This window comes from Hyperolius riggenbachi, chromosome 6, assembly GCF_040937935.1.
Source record: "Hyperolius riggenbachi isolate aHypRig1 chromosome 6, aHypRig1.pri, whole genome shotgun sequence".
NCBI lineage: Eukaryota > Metazoa > Chordata > Amphibia > Anura > Hyperoliidae > Hyperolius > Hyperolius riggenbachi.
In genome coordinates this window covers 380,675,625-380,697,277 of record NC_090651.1, presented here as the reverse complement: position 1 = coordinate 380,697,277, position 21,653 = coordinate 380,675,625, and the positions used below count along the sequence as shown (strand labels likewise).

The 21,653-nt window shown below is 48.4% G+C and overlaps 1 protein-coding gene across 2 annotated transcripts in view; it reads right to left on the bottom strand.

Moving 5' to 3' along the window:
• The window catches only part of LOC137523093 (uncharacterized), a 249,456-nt gene that overhangs the window by 170,459 nt on the left and 57,344 nt on the right, over nt 1–21,653 (bottom strand). Inside the window, exon 2 of one of the 2 annotated variants that reach the window (XM_068243306.1) lies at nt 8,559–8,667. In XM_068243306.1, coding sequence (XP_068099407.1) covers nt 8,559–8,610 — 52 coding nt within the window. In that variant the 5' untranslated portion in view covers nt 8,611–8,667. The remainder of the gene's footprint in view (nt 1–8,558; nt 8,668–21,653) is intronic. The other variant, XM_068243308.1, reaches the window with a different exon arrangement.

Below are 21,653 nucleotides of genomic sequence, written 5' to 3'. Positions count from 1 at the left end.
CTGAGCGAGCGGTGTACCACTATTCCCAGCAGACACAGAACAGTGAACAGAATGCTATATAGTGTGGCTGAGCGAGCGGTGTACTACTGTTCCCAGCAGACACAGAACAGTACACAGAATGCTATATAGTGTGGCTGAACGAGCGGTGTACTACTGTTCCCAGCAGACACAGAACAGTACACAGAATGCTATATAGTGTGGCTGAACGAGCGGTGTACCACTATTCCAAGCAGACACAGAACAGTGAACAGAATGCTATATAGTGTGGCTGAGCGAGCGGTGTACCACTATTCCCAGCAGACACAGAGTGGCAGTAAACAGAATGCTATATAGTGTGGCTGAGCGAGGTACACAGAGTGGCAGTAAACAGAATGCTATATAGTGTGGCTGTGCAAGCGGTGTACTACTATTCCCAGCAGACACAGAGTGGCAGTAAACAGAATGCTATATAGTGTGGCTGAGCGAGGTACACAGAGTGGCAGTAAACAGAATGCTGAGCGAGCGGTGTACTACTATTCCCAGCAGCGACACACAATGACTGGGGGGGACCCTGGCTAGCGTGGCTGGAGCGCGAACTACCCTGCCTGCCTACCCAAAGCTAAACCCACAGACAAATGGCGGAGATATGACGTGGTTCGGGTATTTATTTACCCGAACCACGTGACAGTTCGGCCAATCAGAGCGCGTTCGGGTCCGAACCACGTGACCCGTTCGGCCAATCACAGCGCTAGCCGAACGTTCGGGGAACGTTCGGCCATGCGCTCTTAGTTCGGCCATATGGCCGAACGGTTTGGCCGAGCACCGTCAGGTGTTCGGCCGAACTCGAACATCACCCGAACAGGGTGATGTTCTGCAGAACCCGAACAGTGGCGAACACTGTTCGCCCAACACTAGGGAGAGCCCCGAGGTGAGGGAGAGGGGGGAACTTCCCCTCTCCCCGCCGACTGTGGGCAAGGCTTTCCCCTCATGCTGCCACCCCTCCAGCCCCCAAAAAACGGCCCCGAGCGGGCCCCAGGGGGGGGCCGGGCCCCCCCGCGGGCGCAGGCGCTGCGGGGCCTATTGTTACGCCCCTGCCCAGAACCATAACAAATTAGGATCACCCCCATGCATCTCTACAAAATGTCTTGCTACTGATGTATTTCTTTTATGTTTAAAAGAGGTGTTCCAGGATTCTGGTTTTCACCGCTCTTGTAGTTTCTCCAATATATAAATATGAACATGGGCACTTGATGGCATATATCACTCCCTCCGTATCACAAGTGAAAAAGTCAAAAAGTCAATATATTCTGTTATCTTTAGGTGCTATAAATTGTTTGCACTTTTCTACATTAATACAGGCTTTGCATTTGCCACATCTATGCATGCCATTCAGCACTGGATTCAACCAGGTCCTTTTCTTTAAATTTAACACCTTTTGGGGGTAAATAAGAGTGTGTCAAGGAATCGCCCAGGTTTCTCCCCCTTCTATAAGTAAATTGGGGGTATGGAGATATAATTTTACACAATTGTGGATCCAGTTGCAGAATTGACCAGTGCTTTTCTACTATTTTCTTGATATTAATATTTGAAAAAGCTTCATTTTAGAACTGAAACAAGTTGGGTTTATTTCTGGTGGGGGGTATTGTGTAATATACTTTATTAGACCACTGAGCTGAAGGGGTGTGATTTTGATCACACTGTGTACTTATAATGTACCCCTAGCTCAGTTGTGTATACAGAGAATGCATTTGTTATGAAAGCAGTTAGATAGCGTATTTTAATAAATCATTATTAAAAGTTAAGTTTTATTAGTGGTCCCCTCACACAGAGGGTACTTTGTTGTTCATGTGTGCTGGGATTACAGGACCGATGCCTGATCATTACTGCACTGCTGTGTTCCCACCTGCTGGCTGCCTCTTCCTCCTGTGTAATGTACTGATCAGGCTCCTCCCCTGTCCCTGCACAACTGATAACCCTGCTGTGTGCTGGGATGACAGGACCAATGCCTGATCTGATCAGCACTGCACCACTGTGTCCCCGCCTCTTACTCTTGTGTAATGTACTGATCAGGCTCCTCACCGTCCCTGCACAGCTGATAACCCTGCTGTGTGCTGGGATTACAGGACCGATGCCCGATCATTACTGCACCGCTGTGTCCCCGCTGGCTGGCTGCCTCTTCCTCCTGTGCAATGTACTGGCCAGGCTCCTCCCCGTCCCTGCACAGCTGGTAACCCTGCTGTGTGCTGGGATGACAAGACCGATGCCCGATCATTACTGCACTGCTGTGTTCCCGCTGGCTGGCTGCCTCTTCCTCCTGTGTAACGTACTGATTAGGCTCCTTGCCATTCCTGTACAGCTGATAACCATGCTGTGTGCTGGGACGACAGGACCGGTGCCCGAGCTGCACTGCACTGCACTGATGTGTCTCCGCCTCTTCTGCCTGTGCAATGTACTGATCAGGCCCCTGTCCCTGCACAGGAGAGAGAGAGAGAACTTGCGCTCAAACAAATTAGCACTGGCCCTTTAACAATGCACTCGGTGCTGCTCTCGTGAACCGGATGGTGCCAGTGACTGTAAAACACAAGGGATGGGGAGACAAGAGAGCGCTCCGTAGTGCATTAAATGGGGTATGCTAAATCAATAAAAACATGTAAATCATCACACTCACATTTAGTAATATAGTTCGCCTCTGCGCCTTGAACTCGTCCCGCGGGTCGCCTCGTACCATAGGTAGCCTGGCCAGGGCAAAAATGGTATGGATGGAATGAGAGGAGCGTCCGTATAGGGCAAGCGGCGCACAGACTCTGCCGTCTGACGTCACTACCGGTTTCGGCGTAAGTCCACGCCTTCCTCAGGTGACGAACTTCATGGACGGCTGCGTATACATAGCATTGAACGCTTGGCAACAAGGTTGCCAAGGGGCGGCAATTCAAATGGAACAACTTTATTAACACAGTTTAAAAACGCGCATTCTGCTTCTTTCATGAAGCGCTATGCGAACTTTAAGAATAATGGTAAAAGACAAGAAATAATAATAAAAGAAAAGAAATAACTCCTGCAGTTTTCACTACATTAAATGAGCTTACTGCATAAAATAAAAATGAACATAATGATGAATATAAATTAAACTAAATGCCTCAAGCCTGAGACTGTAGTGTATTGCGCATGACCTGATCACAGGCTCAATAGGCTAAAAAACCACAATAAATAAAAGTATAACTGAAAGCTCTGTGTCTGTACAATATGCATAAAACCTTCCAGGTTTCAATACACATAATAGCATCTTAAAAACAGATTGTTAATGAAAAAAATGTGTAATCCAACGCCACCTACTGGACTTTGGCTCACTGAAACAGGACTCAAAGAATGGTCTCAACACAACAGACCTTACTGAAGCCAAAAGGTAATGTAATATCTAAAAAATAATAAACAAAAACCAGACTACTTAGATGGGTAAATTGACAGTTGAACAAGCCCTCATCCTTACACAAAACATGTAAATGTGACAGATATAAAATTTGCATAGCAAACAACACAATCACTATTATTATAGTTATATGCAATTTATGAACTATATAAACACCAGATCCACAATCTGGTCTAATCCTGGGACAAGTGGTCCAGCCAAGACCAATTGTGGGCAAGGTTATCCATACTATGAAGATAACCACATGTGCCTCTATATCTGGGATGTTTAAATTAGATAGAGGTCAAATTTCTTCCATCTATACATCACTACATTTATCAAAAAAGTGGGAACAAACAGCTTTTGTATATAGAGAAGGATTATCAAAGACCAAAGCGAACTGAGACACTCAGCCAGGACCACAATGACAGGGAAAATGTTATGTCATGAAACTCTGTACTTCTAATTCCTCATTCAGACCCCTAGGCGATAAAGTATCTAAACGGAATATCCAATACATCTCCCGTTCACACAGTTTTTTATATCTAAGGCCCATAGTAAAAGTGTCCGGGATACATTCCTATCACTACAGAGAAAGGAATTTCTCCCCTTTCAGGCGTAAAAATTATGCTTCAAAATATGGTGCTCATAAACTCACTGAGGATGTGCTGGGACACCAAAAATCAATATCTGCGCATATGGAAAATGCATGGACAAACAAAATAAAAAATCTAAACACGGGGCCTTCCGAAACAAAAGAAAACACCATAGGTCAGGCCACTAGTGGGGAGAAAGATCTCACAAATTGGGTAGACTTCACTGGGGAAGCAGTCAGAGACCCAGGGCAGGACCTTGTTAACAATCATGCCAGTAACCATTTTTTAGGCCGGCACAACACCCCTATGGCACAGAAAAGGGGTCTATCAAGAGAAGAAAACGAGGAGCCAGGGGGGGCAGGAGAGTCCAGCTCAAAAAAAGTAAGAGCACAAAATCCCTAGATGGAACTTCCACCATAAAAATATACAATCTATCCTCCTACAGCCTGACTGCAAGCGATTTAAAATTACTACAGAAGGGCCTTAATTTTGCACCTATGTGCCAACCGAATTCTTTCAATTTATTCAAAGACCTCCATAGGTTCATAAGAGCCATCACTCTAAAAAGGTTTTTTGCAATTAAAGACAAAAAGAGCCAAAATTCTGTTGAAATACCTGTCCAGGATATCACTCAAAATCTGGATCCCGGAGTAAATGAGTGGCAATTTCTCGACGAAATAGGTTTAGAGGCACTTGATGAGAACCTGGGAATTGATCATGTCTATGTGAATGAATCCATTAAACACACCAACTTTAGACCAACTTCTGTGTTTTATCCAACACATGCCAAAGGTTCACACATAAACACATACTATCAAGTGGTGATGGACCAATTCAACTCACTCTGTAAAACTGAAAACAAAAACAAAAAATTACACAACCTCAATAAAAAGGAGCAAGAGTCACTTGAGTTGTTAAAGAACAACAGAGACATTGTCATCCGCCAAGCAGATAAAGGGGGGGGGGCATTGTCATTCAGGACTTTTCTAAATACAAAATAGAGGGAGAAAGACTACTCAGTGATGCTAATGTTTATATGAAACTGAAGAAGGATCCTACACAGGAAATTTCAAGAGATCTGATTGCGATCCTTGATGATGGGATGACTAGGGAAATTATTAATAAAGAGGAGTACACTTTCCTTAAGCCTAGAAATCCACTCATTCCATACTTTTACCATATACCAAAGATTCATAAGAGCTTGGAGGAGCCACCTGGACGACCTATTGTGGCAGGTATGGAGGGGATAATGGTACCCATATCAGATTACGTGGACTATTTTCTACAACCCATTGTTCAACACACTGAATCATATACCAGGGATTCCCTACATGCACTTGAAATTTTGAAACACTATACGTGGAAAAAGGAATACCACTGGGCATCCCTGGATGTGTGTTCATTATATACATGTATACCACATACCAAAGGCCTTGAGGCAGTAAGACATTTTTTATCCAAAGATGAAACTCTAAATACTGAACAGGCCCAATTCATTCTGGATCTTTTAAAATTTGCTTTAGAGCACAATTATTTCAGTTTCATGGGGGATTACTATTTACAAAAATGCGGGACTTCGATGGGGGCGGGATTTGCCCCAAGTTTCGCTAATATATACATGGCGTTTTGGGAACACTATTATATCTGGTCTGATCATCCTTTCAAGACCAATCTTGTGCTCTACACCAGATATATTGACGATATTTTACTTATCTGGGATGGCACTAAAGACAGGTTCTTGGAATTTGTCACTTACTGTAACGAAAATGGCTTTGGCCTAGAATTTACCCATGTCATTGATAAATCTGAATTAATCTTCCTGGATCTAGAACTCTTCATTGACCACGATCTGACGATACAAACACGTACTCATTTCAAACCAACAGCAGGCAATTCCTACCTTCATGCAGAAAGCTGTCACCATCCTAGATGGAAAAACAATATACCAAGAAGCCAGTTGTGCAGACTGAGGCGGAATTGTAGCAAGGACCAGGATTACCAAGCACAATCGAACATTCTAATCACTAAGTTTAGAGAAAAAGGCTACACTGACCAGTCCATACAATCAGCCAGATTAGAGTATGAAAAACAGACAGATACAACTGAGAACAGAAGAAGTGAGCGGAATAAATCTGCAGCATGTAAAAGTGGGCCCGCTTTCATAACAAAATATACAGGAAGTTCTGGGAAAATTCAAAATATTATAAAGAATAATTGGCCAATACTGCTACAAGACCCTATAATAAAGAATCTTCTACCAGAGACACCACAAATAATTTTCAAAAAAGCGAAATCATTGAAAAATACTATTGCACCCAGTCAAGTGAGTTTGAGGAAAAATGAAAAAACGGCCTGGCTAAAAAGCAGTATCATTGGCAACTTCAGATGTGGCTCCAATAGGTGTGGTTGCTGTGGATTCATGGAACATAGAGCAAAAGCCATACCAAATCAGGGCGGCCCTGCTATACCCCTGAAACAATTTATAAACTGTGCCACCAAATTTGTGGTTTATCTCCTATACTGTGGGTGTAATAAGAAATATGTAGGCAGAACCACACGGGAACTGAGGACCCGTCTGGGCGAGCATAAGTGTAATATCTTAGCTAGATCAGACAAACACAGTGTGCCACGTCACTTTGCACAACACCATCAGGGAAATCCTGAAAGTCTAAAGATTATGGGCCTGGAATGTATCCCGGACACTTTTACTATGGGCCTTAGATATAAAAAACTGTGTGAACGGGAGATGTATTGGATATTCCGTTTAGATACTTTATCGCCTAGGGGTCTGAATGAGGAATTAGAAGTACAGAGTTTCATGACATAACGTTTTCCCTGTCATTGTGGTCCTGGCTGAGTGTCTCAGTTCGCTTTGGTCTTTGATAATCCTTCTCTATATACAAAAGCTGTTTGTTCCCACTTTTTTGATAAATGTAGTGATGTATAGATGGAAGAAATTTGACCTCTATCTAATTTAAACATCCCAGATATAGAGGCACATGTGGTTATCTTCATAGTATGGATAACCTTGCCCACAATTGGTCTTGGCTGGACCACTTGTCCCAGGATTAGACCAGATTGTGGATCTGGTGTTTATATAGTTCATAAATTGCATATAACTATAATAATAGTGATTGTGTTGTTTGCTATGCAAATTTTATATCTGTCACATTTACATGTTTTGTGTAAGGATGAGGGCTTGTTCAACTGTCAATTTACCCATCTAAGTAGTCTGGTTTTTGTTTATTATTTTTTAGATATTACATTACCTTTTGGCTTCAGTAAGGTCTGTTGTGTTGAGACCATTCTTTGAGTCCTGTTTCAGTGAGCCAAAGTCCAGTAGGTGGCGTTGGATTACACATTTTTTTCATTAACAATCTGTTTTTAAGATGCTATTATGTGTATTGAAACCTGGAAGGTTTTATGCATATTGTACAGACACAGAGCTTTCAGTTATACTTTTATTTATTGTGGTTTTTTAGCCTATTGAGCCTGTGATCAGGTCATGCGCAATACACTACAGTCTCAGGCTTGAGGCATTTAGTTTAATTTATATTCATCATTATGTTCATTTTTATTTTATGCAGTAAGCTCATTTAATGTAGTGAAAACTGCAGGAGTTATTTCTTTTCTTTTATTATTATTTCTTGTCTTTTACCATTATTCTTAAAGTTCGCTTAGCGCTTCATGAAAGAAGCAGAATGCGCGTTTTTAAACTGTGTTAATAAAGTTGTTCCATTTGAATTGCCGCCCCTTGGCAACCTTGTTGCCAAGCGTTCAATGCTATGTATACGCAGCCGTCCATGAAGTTCGTCACCTGAGGAAGGCGTGGACTTACGCCGAAACCGGTAGTGATGTCAGACGGCAGAGTCTGTGCGCCGCTTGCCCTATACGGACGCTCCTCTCATTCCATCCATACCATTTTTGCCCTGGCCAGGCTACCTATGGTACGAGGCGACCCGCGGGACGAGTTCAAGGCGCAGAGGCGAACTATATTACTAAATGTGAGTGTGATGATTTACATGTTTTTATTGATTTAGCATACCCCATTTAATGCACTACGGAGCGCTCTCTTGTCTCCCCATCCCTTGTGTTTCCCTGTCCCTGCACAGCTGATAACCTTACTGTGTGCTGGGATGACAAGACCAGTGACCGAGCTGCACTGCACTGCTGCGTCCCTGCTGCCTGGCTGCCTCTTCCTCCTCTTTTACTTCCGCTAGGGCTTTTCAGGGTAGGTCTTATTTTCAGGGAAAGAGAGTATGTATTTTTACTAACAAACATTTACAAAATGGTTATACTGCTGATGTACAGTCCTTTCTTGTTGACACATGCAGAGATACACTTTAAAATATATCAATTATAAGTTTGAATGCATGTAAATAAAACATATAAAAATTATCTGAAGTTATTTAAAAAAATGATATAGTAACAACATATTTGTAGATACCAGTAGGTTTACCTTGTTAAATAGATTTTCCTATTAAAAAAAAAAACTACTCTTAGAATAAACAATAATGCTGTACCTTTAATAACACAGATGATGCTGTATATTTCACAAGTGATCATAATACACTTACCAGATGCTACCAGAGCAAAGAGAATACCGACTATCCCAAACAGAGATGACATGATGGATGACTTCAGGATCTTCTATCTGGTGAAAAGTTGCTCTTGTCTTAAAAGCTGCTGGAAAGAGGAGGATAAATCTCCATATTTATACTGCTTGCAGGTTGGGTGTGAACATTTCATTAAGGTCAGCTAGTTATTAATTATGAAAATTAAGTCAAATTTGCAGATCCCCAAAAAATTCCCTAATTTGATTTCCTTCTGCTTTGCTTCCTGTACACCACCGTATGCAAATAACTGCCAGGGTGTCATCTGTTATTTTAATCTTCTTGAGAAAAAAAAAATGAAAATCTCATCAGTAGACACCTGATGTGTGTATTTGCTCAGAAGCTCAGGATGATACCACAACATTATGTAACACAATACCACTCTCCACCAAAGCTACTGTAAATACACAAGGACTGCCAGGTTGGATGTAAGTGGCCAAGCAGCCCTTTATTGCAAAATATTAAAGCATAACTTACAATATTATAAACATATGAACAATAAACTAAAGTTCCAAAAGACCCAAGAGAGGGATGTGGAGGTCACCAAAACTATGAGAGCACAGCCAACAACTGTCCCTCTAATTAGGGCCAGCGCTTGCATTAAGGCAAGGGAGGCAATTGCCCCAGGACCCCGAGCACTGCTCAAGGCCCCGCGCCTCCCCTTGCCTTAACACTGTGATCGCACCAGCCGCGCCCCCCCCCCCCCCCCCCCCCATATGCTGCCAGAATCCCGGCCTGACCTTTAATTGATCCACACTGACAAAGATCTCCACTAGCGGGGCTCCAGCACGACAGCAGCATTTGTAGTTTACTTGTCTCGGCTGCTGTGCTGGAGCGTCTTCATTCTACTTCCTGTGTGACCCAGCGCATTTGAAACATGATATGATGCGCCGGGTCACACAGGAAGTGGAATGAACATGGGCAAGCGGCTCCAGCACAGAAGCTGAGACAGGTAAACTACAAATGCTGCTGTCATGCTGGAACCCTGCTTGTAGAGATCTTTGTCAATGTGAATAGATGAGGGGGGAGGTCGGCTCAGTTCAGCATCTGGGCAGTAACATTTTTCTGAGGGATGGGGGCCCCAGGTTACCTTTGCCCCATGGGTTAAACTGGCCCTGCCTCTAATGCAAACAACTACTCAGGGATGACTGTGTGTTGTTATCTATCACCGTCCAATACACATTGATGATTCACTTTAATTGAAGGACCTTCGGCCAAGACGGGTCTTCTAACATCACCAGATAAACATAAAAGATCTCTGCAGACTCTCCACTGCCAAGTCCGCAATGACAGATGAAATCATGCAAACAGTTGAAGAAAAGAACATCACTACCCCCATGTATCCTAACATGCTAACTTGGACTAAAATGGAGCAGGCTGGACACTTATCCTCTGTCGGCTGCCAGTGCCAGGTAAGGACACTCCACATCTTTCTGCCATCCCTATCCACTTCCTAATTCCTCACTTACCAATCCGAGCTAGTCCTAACCACTTTTTGGTCCACACACTCTCTCATAGACCTAACTGCCTAATTCAGTCAGTGTTTCTCAAACCTGTCCTCGTGACTACCCAACAGTGCATGTTTTGCAGGCAACCTCACCTATGCACAGGTGGAGTAATTAGTGTCTCAGCTAGGTGGATTCCATGTAGCTGAGACCCTAATTGCCCCACCTGTGCATGGGTGAGGTTGCCTGCAAAACATGCCTCGTTGGGGAGTTACGAGGACAAGTTTGAGAAACACTGGCCTAATTACTAAACCAACTTCTATAATAAAGTACCTTAACCCCTACCCAGTGGTGTATCTAGATGGGTGCCATACCTGTCCCCACACCAGTGCTCTCTACTGTGCTGGCTGCCTCCCCTCCTGGTGCTGCTGCCACTGCCTCAGCATCCTCTTCATTCAAGTACCAGACCCCAGATCAGTGGTGACAGCAGAGACAGAAAGGTTGCACGTGCTACCTGCACCTGGTGTATGTATTTCAAATGCAGAAGTGATGTCATTGGTCTCTTCCTGCATTCAAAGTATGCTGGGCATGGGTAGCATGTGCCCCCACGCTGATCTGAGGTAAGGTACTTGAACAGAAAGGATGCTCAGGTGGAGGTGGGGGTGGCATCAGGAGAGTCATGGAGACAATACAGTGACGAGGACCGGTCGCCGCAGATCGGAGATCTGAAATGGCACCGTGAACCTGAGCACCCAGTCCACAGCCAGCACCCTGCCCCAGCCTGCCCCATCCAGCACCCTGTCCTAGCCAGCCCCCTTCTCTCAGCCTGCACCCAGCACCCTGCCCCCAGCCCACACCCTGCCCAAAGCAAGCACCCTGCCCACAGCCAGCACCCTGCCCCAGCCTGCCCCATTCAGCTCCCTGCCCCAGCCAGCCCCCTTCTCACAGCCTGCGCCCAGCACCTGCCCCCAGCCCACACCCTGCCCACAGCCAGCAGCACCCTGCCCCAGTCAGCACCCTGCACCCAGCACCCTGCCCCAGTCAGCACCCTGCACCCAGCACCCTGCCCACAGCCAGCACCCTACCCCCAGCCCCCAGCCAGCACCTTGCCCAAGTCAGCACCCTGCCCCCAGACTGCACCCAGCACCCTGCCCACAGCCAGCACCCTGCCCCAGTCAGCCCCCTTCTCACAGCCTGCACCCAGCACCTGCCCCCAGCCCACACCCTGCCCAGAGCCAGCACCTTGCCCAAGTCAGCACCCTGCCCCCAGACTGCACCCAGCACTCTGCCGAAAGCCAGCACCCTGCCCCCAGCCCACACCCTCCCCACAGCCAGCACCCTGCCCCAGTCAGCCCCGTGCCCCCAGCCTGCACCCAGCACCCTGTCCACAGCCAGCACCCTGCCCCCTGCCCACACCCTTCCCACAGCCAGAACCCTGCCTCAGTCAGCACCCTGCCCGCAGCCTGCACCCAGCACCCTGCCCACAGCCAGCACCCTGCCCCCAGCCCACACCCTGCCCACAGCCAGCACCCTGCCCAAGTCAGCCCCCTGCCCACAGCCTGCTCCCAGCACCCTGCCACCAGCCCAAACCCTGCCCACAGCCATCACCCTGCCCCAGTCAACACCCTGCCCCCAGCCTGCACCCTGCCCTGCCCACAGCCAGCACCCTGCCCCCAGCCCACACCCTGTCCACAACCAGCATCCTGCCCCAGTCAACACCCTGCCCCCAGCCTGTACCCAGCACCCTGCCCACAGCCAGCACCCTGCCCCCAGCCCACACCTTGCCCACAGCCAGCACCCTGCCCCAGTCAACACCCTGCCCCCAGACTGCACCCAGCACCCTGCCCACAGCCAGCACCCTGCCCCCAGCCCACACCCTGCCCAAAGCCAGCACCCTGCCCCAGACAGCACCCTGCCCCCAGCCTGCACCCAGCACCCTGCCCACAGCCAGCACCCTGCCCACACCCTGCCCACAGCCAGCACCCTGCCCCAGTCAGCACCCTGCCCCCAGCCTGCACCCAGCACCCTGCCCACAGCCAGCACCCCTCCCCCAGCTCACACCCTGCCCACAGCCAGCACCCTACCCCAGTCAGCACTCTGCCCCCAGCCTGCACCCAGCACCCTGCCCCCAGCCCACACCCTGCCCGTAGCCAGCACTCTACCCCAGTCAACACCCTGCCCCCAGCCTGCACCCAGCACCCTGCCCACAGCCAGCACCCTGCCCCCAGCCTACACCCTGCCCATAGCCAGCACCCTGCCCCAGTCAGCACCCTGCCCCCAGCCTGCACTCAGCACCCTGCCCACAGCCAGCACCCTGCCCCAGTCAGCCCCCTGCCCCCAGCCTGCACCCAGCACCCTGCCCAAAGCCAGCCCCCTACCCCCAGCCCACACCCTGCCCACAGTCAGCACCCTGCCCCAGTCAGCCCCCTGCCCCCAGCCTTCACCCAGCACCCTGCCCACAGCCAGCACCCCACCCCCAGCCCACACCCTGCCCACAGCCAGCACCCTGCCCCCAGCCCACACCCTGCCTACAGCCTGCACCCTGCCCACATCCCACTTCAGCCTTGTGCAGGTCTACACTCTTGTCCCTGACATCCTTGCACATCTCTGTTCTCTTGGCTATGGTGGCTGGTTTGGAATCTGACTGACTGCTTCTGTGGACAGGTTTTATACGAGTTATTTAACAAGCTGGGGTTAGGAGCATTCCCTTACAGTAGTGGCTGGATAGTGTAATGGTTAAGGGCTCTGCCTCTGATGTAGGAGTCCTGGGTTCAAATCCTGGCTCTTCTGACTCGGTAAGCCAGCACCTATTCAGTAAGGAGTTCATTGGGCAAGTCTCCCTAACACTGCTACTGCCTACTGAGTGCGCTCTAGTGGCTGCCTCGCAAGCGCTTTGAGTCCGACAGGAGAAAGGCGCTATACAAAAAAAGGAATTATTATTATTACAGAGACTGCTCCTAATCTCAGCTCGCTACCGGCATGCAGTGAAGACACCTGTAAGCAGGGCTGGCCTTAGGTTTCACTGCACCCTGAGCGAAACTGGATTTTGGTGCCCCCCCATCCTCTTTGCGCGCATACACACATGCACACACACACACAGTCCCATATATAGCACCAACAATGTGCAGCGCTCGTTATAGCCAGGGTTGCTTGGGTAGTACTTTTTAATACCCGCCCAGATCCGGGTGATATCCAACCAAATTACCCACTGGTACCCGACCTATTCGGGTACCCGGATAGAAAAACCGGAAGTGCCCTTTAAATAGCTTTAAGAAAAACAAAAGTTTGCTTTCCTAAAACAGAAAGAATTTGCGATAATTCAGGTTGGAGTGAGCTTGAGATGTCTCCCAGAGCAACACTGCTGAATATATGCAAATTAACCATTGTACCCTTAGAAGCTAAACACTCCTCCAGAACCGCTGGACTGCAATGATGTGTCAGCTTGTTAATTTGTACAGAGCCATAATAATCCAACATGCATACAGACTGTTTCGGATTGTTTGATCCTCATCAGTGCATGGCATGGATTAATTTGGCTCTATGGAGTAGGGCTTGTGAATCCGAGAGGCACAGACTAACCAGCAAGCTCATGGTGACCCAGAACTCATTGGAGTGTGTTAAATAGCTTTAAAAAGTGTTTTTAGGGTAAATGATGCATGTAGCATCATGTTTTTTTAAAGGGAAACACTAATTTATTATTTTGTTAACATAAATAAAAAAAAAAAAAGGGCCTGTAAATTATTAACATCAGGATAGGTTCCAGACAGCGGTCGACGGTTGTGCAGCCCACATTGTGTCCAAAGTCCAACCGCACAACTGGGACATGACAGTTTTCAGCCCAGACACCTTCAAAAAATGACACCGCAATTGTGTTTTGGGTTGAATATAGGTGGTGGTATCAGCAGCAGTGGCCTGTGGCACCGTGGTGGTGGGAGCCAGCGCCAGCTTGCTTTAGCCTCTTGACCTCCTCATGCTCATCCCTCCTCAAAACCCAGCACATCCTCCTCAAACAGCCCTGAGTTCAATCGTGGCACCTGGAGCGAAAAGCTCGCTGACTGAGGGTAGGCTGCCCGCTGGGGTCGACACTGACACGGCAGACCTTCTAAGGGTGGCCATAATGTTGCTCCCTGTCCTCTTGCCCTTGCTGCCCCTCCCCCGGCTGCTGGTGCCAGCAGACATAGTACAACTTATACGTGATGATGTCACCAGATGATGTGGGGTACTTTTACTTTAATAAAATCGGGGTTGGACTTTAAATCAAATCAGCACGGAGTGACAGAGTAGAGGACAGACAGTGCGCACTATCTGTCTAATGGTGGGTACACATGGTGCGTTCCCGCACTCGATTTCCCGTTCGATTCCTGTCGACTCGATTATTTCCGACATGTCCGATTTGCGTTTCGATGGATCGTTAGGTCAATTTGGCATACTTTACATGCGAATCAACCTAATGATCCATTGAAACGCAAATCAGTCGACGGGAATCGAGCGGGAAATTGAGTGCGGGAACGCACCGTGTGTACCCGCTAGGCCGCCACCATAACAACTAACTGCAGTACTAACTACAATACAATAACACAGTAATCCTCCTATTCCCTATACTGTCCTGCTGGCCTGCACAGCACACACAGACACAGACAGGACCTAACTGAGGGAATGAAATCAAACAATTACAAGCTAGCTAGCTAAAAAAAACAATATATGTATAAAATATAGTGTAGTGAAGGTGTTTAGCACTCAAAGCTTTAGGTTTATTACTGTATACAGCACTTGCTAAGCCAACAGCACTGGAGCAAGTCTGTCAGTGACCAGCCAGCCAGCCACACAAGCAAAGACGATCTGTCTCATCATGCCAGCCCTCCTTACTATACGGGGGGCTGGCCAGGGTTCCCTTCTGTGATTGGGTGCCAGGGCTTAGGCTGGGAGGCCTCTGATTGGCTCAATGAGGTCAGGTGGGGCTGGCCAGTGTTCCCCTCTGTGATTGGTTGCTAGGGCTTCTGCTGGGAGCCCTCTGATTGGCTCAATGACATCTTCTCCTTACTTTCACTACCTGGATCCAGATATCCGCGGGTACCCGGGTTATGCGGCCAGATATCCACAGATAGCTATCCAGATCTGGGCCCAGGTATCCGGATCCGGATTAGACCCGGATAGCAGAAAAATGGTCAGATACCCGGGTTTACCCGGGTACCCGGATCCGGATGAGCATCCCTGGTTATAGCTGTGGTGTGTCCCTCCCCAAAAAATGCCCTCAGACTCAGTATAGGTAGGTAGGTAGCCATGTATAGGTTCCCCTTAGTATAGGATATCATGTGTAGGTGCCCTCAGTGCAGGTAGCTAAGCATAGGTAGTATAGTAGCCACAGTAAAGGTAGCTAGTATAGTAGCCCTCAGTATAGGTAGTATAGTTGCCCCAGTATAGGTAGCTAGTATAGTTGCCCCCAGTGTAAGTAGTATAGTTGCCCCTGTATAGGTAGCATAGTTGCCCCCAGTGTAGGTAGTATAGTTGCCCCCAGTGTAGGTAGTATGCCCCCAGTGTAGGTAGTATGCCCCCAGTGTAGGTAGAATGCCCCCAGTGTAGGTAGTATGACCCCAGTGTAGGTAGTGTGCCCCCAGTGTAGGCAGTATGCCCCCAGTGTAGTTGTGTGCTCCCAGTGTAGGCAGTATGCCCCCAGTGTATGTAGCATGCACCCAGTGAAGGTAGTATGCCCAGTGTAGGTAGTATGCCCAGTGTAGGTAGTATGACCCCAGTGTAGGTAGTACGCCCCCAGTGTAGGCAGTATGCCCCCAGTGTAGCAGTATGCCCCCAGTGTAGGCAGTATGCCCCCAGTGTAGGTAGTATGCCTCCAGTGTAGGTAATATGCCCCCAGTGTAGGTAGTATGCCTCCAGTGTAGGTAATATGCCCCCAGTGTAGGCAGTATGCCCCCAGTGTAGGCAGTATGCCCCCAGTGTAGGTACTATGCCCAGTGTAGGTAGTATGCCCCCAGTGTAGGTAGTATCCCCAGTGTAGTCACTCCCCCCCCGCCCCCTTCTGCGGCAGCGGGCCGGGCAGAGACTGACTCACCTGACTTCCATGCTCCAGCGCCGATGCCACTCTTCTCTCCCCGCCTCCGCTCCATCTGTAGTTAGAGCAGGGCTACAAGAAAATGGCCGCTGAATGTCCGCATTTGTGGACATCGGCGACCATGTTCTTGTAGTCCTGCTCTAATTGCAGACAGAGAGGATGCAGGGAGAGACAGCGGGGCGACAGGGCGCATGTGCCCTTGAGTGCTGGTGCCCTGAGCATCGGGCTTTGCTGGTTTCCCTGCATGCCGGGTAGAGGCTTGTACTTGTTTTCAAAGATTCTAGCGTGGTACCGGGGGAGAGAGTGGAGGTCCTCGCTTCCTCTATTGCGTATCTCGGAGCTCCTACCCAGCACGCAGGGAAACCAGCGAAGCCCGATGCTGGAAGTATCCGCTGGAGAACTAAAAAGGGAAGAACACCGAAAAGTCACGTGAGTCTGGCATAAGCCAGTATAGCATACAGAGACTGGTTATATCTATCCGGGGTGCGCACCTTTGTGCGCGTAATGAGGAGCGTTAAGAGGTCCACCACCTTTTTGGAGTTATAGAGACACCCAGACAGCATCCCTATAGTCTGAGGAGGACAATAGTAAAGAGGGAACTGAAGAAATATCTAAATAGATTTAAACGGAGTGCACCCCAATAACAACATGGTGCCCGTCCTTACACTATAAGGGTATAAGAGGCGCCCTGGTGTAATAAAAGCATCTAAAAGCAGTTTAAAAACGGGAAATAAATTTGAGGTAGCTTATCTCAGTGACGAAAAAAATCTTTGTATTTAACAAAGGTTTGTATTGGTAGCGCAGGCAATGCGTTTCACGGGTCAGAGCCCGCTTCCTCAGGCCAATAACAGTGCCAAACTAAATGACAGATTCACCAGGGCGCCTCTTATACCCTTATTGTGCAATCATACCCCCTTACCTCACCCGTCTGAGGGGTGAGTACAGACCACACGTGGCTACGGCCACGGCAGACATCTGTCCCCTTTCTTTTACCAAGGAGAGCGACCGCATTCAGGTCCCTAGGGACCACCTGCTTTCTGTGGTCGGTTGCCCCTCTGCAACCCACCTTTGTGAGTAGTGTCTGACTTTTATTACGTTCCATTGTTTCTGACATACTACACCATTGGGCTCCCACTTTTGTCTCCTGTATCTTTTCACTAGAGGGTGTTTTTGACACCCACATCCCACTCCATCCTTACACTAGGGGACTCAGTCATTTTTGATTTTTAATGAGATGGGTGGTTTTGTAATCATGTTCTAATGCTGAATATTTAAATGGTAGTAATAAATGTTTTTCACTTTTGCAACTCTCTGGCTCCCCGCATCTTTGCCTTTATATTATTGATTGAAATGGGTGAGACTAAGGGTTGTTTGCTAGATATCCTATTTTCTCTTTAGTACATATATATATATATATATATATATATATATATATATATATATATATATATATATATATATATATATATATATACAGTGAGTTGCAAAAGTATTCGGCCCCCTTGAAGTTTTCCACATTTTGTCACATTACTGCCACAAACATGAATCAATTTTATTGGAATTCCACATGAAAGACTAACACAAAGTGGTGTACACATGAGAAGTGGAACGAAAATCATACGTGATTCCAAACATTTTTTACAAATAAATAAATGAAAAGTGGTGTGTGCATAATTATTCGGCCCCCTTTGATCTGAGTGCAGTCAGTTTCCTATAGACATTGCCTGATGAGTGCTAATGACTAAATAGAGTGCACCTGTGTGTAATCTAATGTCAGTACAAATACAGCTGCTCTGTGAGGGCCTCAGAGGTTGTCTAAGAGAATATTGGGAGCAACAACACCGTGAAGTCCAAAGAACACACAAGACAGGTCCAAGACAGGTCAGGGATCAAGTTATTGAGAAATTTAAAGCAGGCTTAGGCTACAAAAAGATTTCCAAAGCTTTGAACATCCCAAGGAGCACTGTTCAAGCGATCATTCAGAAATGGAAGGAGTATGGCACAACTGTAAACCTACCAAGACAAGGCCAACCACCTAAACTCACAGGCCGAACAAGGAGAGCGCTGATCAGAAATGCAGTCAAGATGCACATGGTGACTCTGGACGAGCTGCAGAGATCTACAGCTCAGGTGGGAGACTCTGTCCATAGGACAACTTTTAGTCATGCACTGTACAAAGTTGGCCTTTATGGAAGAGCGGCAAGAAGAAAGCCATTGTTAACAGAAAGCATAAGAAGTCCCGTTTGCAGTTTGCCACAAGCCATGTGGGGGACACAGCAACCATGTGGAAGAAGGTGCTATGGTCAGATGAGACCAAAATGGAACTTTTTGGCCAAAATGCAAAACGCTATGTGTGGCAGAAAACTAACACTGCACATCACTCTGAACACACCATCCCCACTGTCAAATATGGTGGTGGCAGCATCATGCTAGGGGGTGCATTTCTTCAGCAGGGACAGGGAAGCTGGTCAGAGTTGATGGGAAGATGGATGGAGAAAATACAGGGCAAACTTGGAAGAAAACCTCTTGGAGACTGCAAAAGACTTGAGACTGGGGTGGAGGTTCACCTTCCAGCAGGACAATGACCCTAAACATAAATCCAGGGCAACAATGGAATGGTTTAAAACAAAACATATCTATGTGTTAGAATGGCCCAGTCCAGATCTAAATCCAATCGAGAATCTGTGGCAAGATCTGAAAACTGCTGTTCACAAATGCTGTCCATCTAATCTGACTGAGCTGGAGCTGTTTTGCAAAGAAGAATGGGCAAGGATTTCAGTCTCTAGATGTGCAAAGCTGGTAGAGACATACCCTAAAAGACTGGCAGCTGTAATTACTGCAAAAGGTGGTTCTACAATGTATTGACTCAGGGGGCCGATTAATTACGCACACCCCGCTTTGCAGTTATTTATTTGTAAAAAAATTTTGGAATCATGTATGATTTTCGCAGTGGCGGACACAGCCAGCAGTGGGCCCCTGTGCAAAATTGTAATTGTGGGCCCCCTACGACCTGCGGCGCGCGTAGCGCGGCGCGGCAAAATATGGGCGTGGCTACAACCTAAAATAGGTGTGGATAGAACCTAAAAAATAGGCGTGGCAATGACTGGATGAGGGCGGAGCTAACTAACTTAAAGCAAACCCGGGGTGAGGGTTTATTTCCTTTTAAACAATACTAGTTGCCTGCTGGCCCTGCTGATCTATTTGGCTGCAGTAATAAACTGAATTACACCAGCAACAAGCATGCAGCTAATATTGTCAGAAACCCCTGACCTGCCGCATGCTTGTTCAGGGTCTATGGTTGAAAGAATAAGAGGCAGAGGACCAGCACGGCAGCCAAGCAACTTGTATTGCTTAAAAGGAGAGAAATATGGCAGCCTCAAGATTATTCTCACCTCAGGTTCCCTTGAAAAGTGCAACGCAAAGACAGTGGGCCCAAGTTTTGGTGACCCTTTCCCCAGAAAATTCACATAATTGTGCAGGTTTTCTCAAGAAAATACACATCATGTCGGCAGATATGCCCAGAAAATACGTGCAATCATTTCGGCAGATATGCCCAGAAAATACGTGCAATCAAGTCGGCAGATATGCCCAGAAAATACGTGCAATCAAGTCAGCAGATATGCCCAGAAAATACGTGCAATCAAGTCGGCAGATATGCCCAGAAAATACGTGCAATTGTGTCGGCAGATATGCCCAGAAAATACGTGCAATCGTGTCGGCAGATATGCCCAGAAAATACGTGCAATCAAGTCGGCAGATATGCCCAGAAAATACGTGCAATCAAGTCGGCAGATATGCCCAGAAAATACGTGCAATCAAGTCGGCAGATATGCCCAGAAAATACGTGCAATCAAGTCGGCAGATATGCCCAGAAAATACGTGCAATCAAGTCGGCAGATATGCCCAGAAAATACGTGCAATCAAGTCGGCAGATATGCCCAGAAAATACGTGCAATCATGTCAGCAGATATGCCCAGAAAATACATGCAATCATGTCGGCAGATTTGCGCAGAAAATACATGCAATCATGTGGCAGACCTGCCCAGAACATACACCTGCTAATATAAATAAAAAAACAAAAACATTTACTCACCTGCAGCAGCAGACCTCCTGTCCCAGCCTCCATCCGGCGCGCAGCTCCCATGGGTGGTTGGGTGGATAGGTAGCCTGGTGGGTGGGTGAGTGGGTGGGTAGGTAGCCTGGTGGGTGGGTTGGTAACTAGCCCGGTAGGTAGGTAGCCTGGTGGGTGGGTAGGTAGGTAGCCTGGTGAGTGGGTAGGTAGGTAGCCTGGTGGGTGGGTGGGTAGGTAGGTAGCCTGGTGGGTGGGTAGGTAGCCTGGTGGGTGGGTTGGTAACTAGCCCGGTAGGTAGCCGGGTGGGTGGTTAGGTAGGTAGCTGGGTGGGTAGGTAGGTAGCCAGGTGGGTGGTTAGGTAGGTAGCCAGGTGGGTAGGTAGGTAGGAAGCCTGGTGGGTGGGTAGGTAGCCGGGTGGGTAGGTAGGAAGCCTGGTGGGTGGTTAGGTAGCCGGGTGGGTAGGTAGGTAGCCGGGTGGGTAGGTAGGAAGTCTGGTGGGTAGGTAGGTAGCCGGGTAGGTAGGTAGCCGGGTGGGTAGGTAGCCGGGTGGGTGGTTAGGTAGGTAGCCGGGTGGGTAGGTAGGTAGCCAGGTGGGTGGTTAGGTAGGTAGGAAGCCTGGTGGGTGGGTAGGTAGCCGGGTGGGTAGGTAGGAAGCCTGGTGGGTGGTTAGGTAGCCGGGTGGGTAGGTAGGTAGCCGGGTGGGTAGGTAGCCAGGTGGGTAGGTAGCCGGGTGGGTAGGTAGCCGGGTGGGTGGGTAGGTAGGTAGCCGGGTGGGTGGTTAGGTAGGTAGCCGGGTGGGTAGGTAGGTAGGAAGCCTGGTGGGTGGTTAGGTAGCCGGGTGGGTGGGTAGGTAGGTAGGAAGCCTGGTGGGTGGGTAGGTAGCCGGGTGGGTAGGTAGCCAGGTGGGTAGGTGGTTAGGTAGGCGGGTGGGTAGGTAGGTAGGTAGCCGGGTGGGTAGGTAGCCAGGTGGGTGGGTAGGTAGGTAGCCGGGTGGGTGGTTAGGTAGGTAGCCGGGTGGGTGGTTAGGTAGGAAGCTTGGTGGGTGGTTAGGTAGCCGGGTGGGTAGGTAGGTAGGTAGGAAGCCTGGTGGGTGGGTAGGTAGCCAGATGGGTAGGTAGGAAGCCTGGTGGGTGGGTAGGTAGCCGGGTGGGTAGGTGGGTAGGTAGCCGGGTGGGTAGGTGGGTAGGTAGCCGGGTGGGTGGGTGGATAGGTAGCCGGGTGGGTGGATGGGTAGGTAGCCGGGTGGGTAGGTAGGAAGGAAGCCTGGTGGGTGGTTAGGTAGCGGGGTGGGTAGGTAGGTAGGAAGCCTGGTGGGTGGTTAGGTAGCCGGGTGGGTAGGCAGGTAGCCCTTTGAGTATCCGGGTGGGGGGCCCGACTCCCATCCATCCTCCCTCCCTTCCTCACCTCGGAGGGCCCCCCTCCCGATATGCGCGGCGGGAGAGCAAGCGAGCGGCAAATGCAGGAAGTCTTCAGGGCTC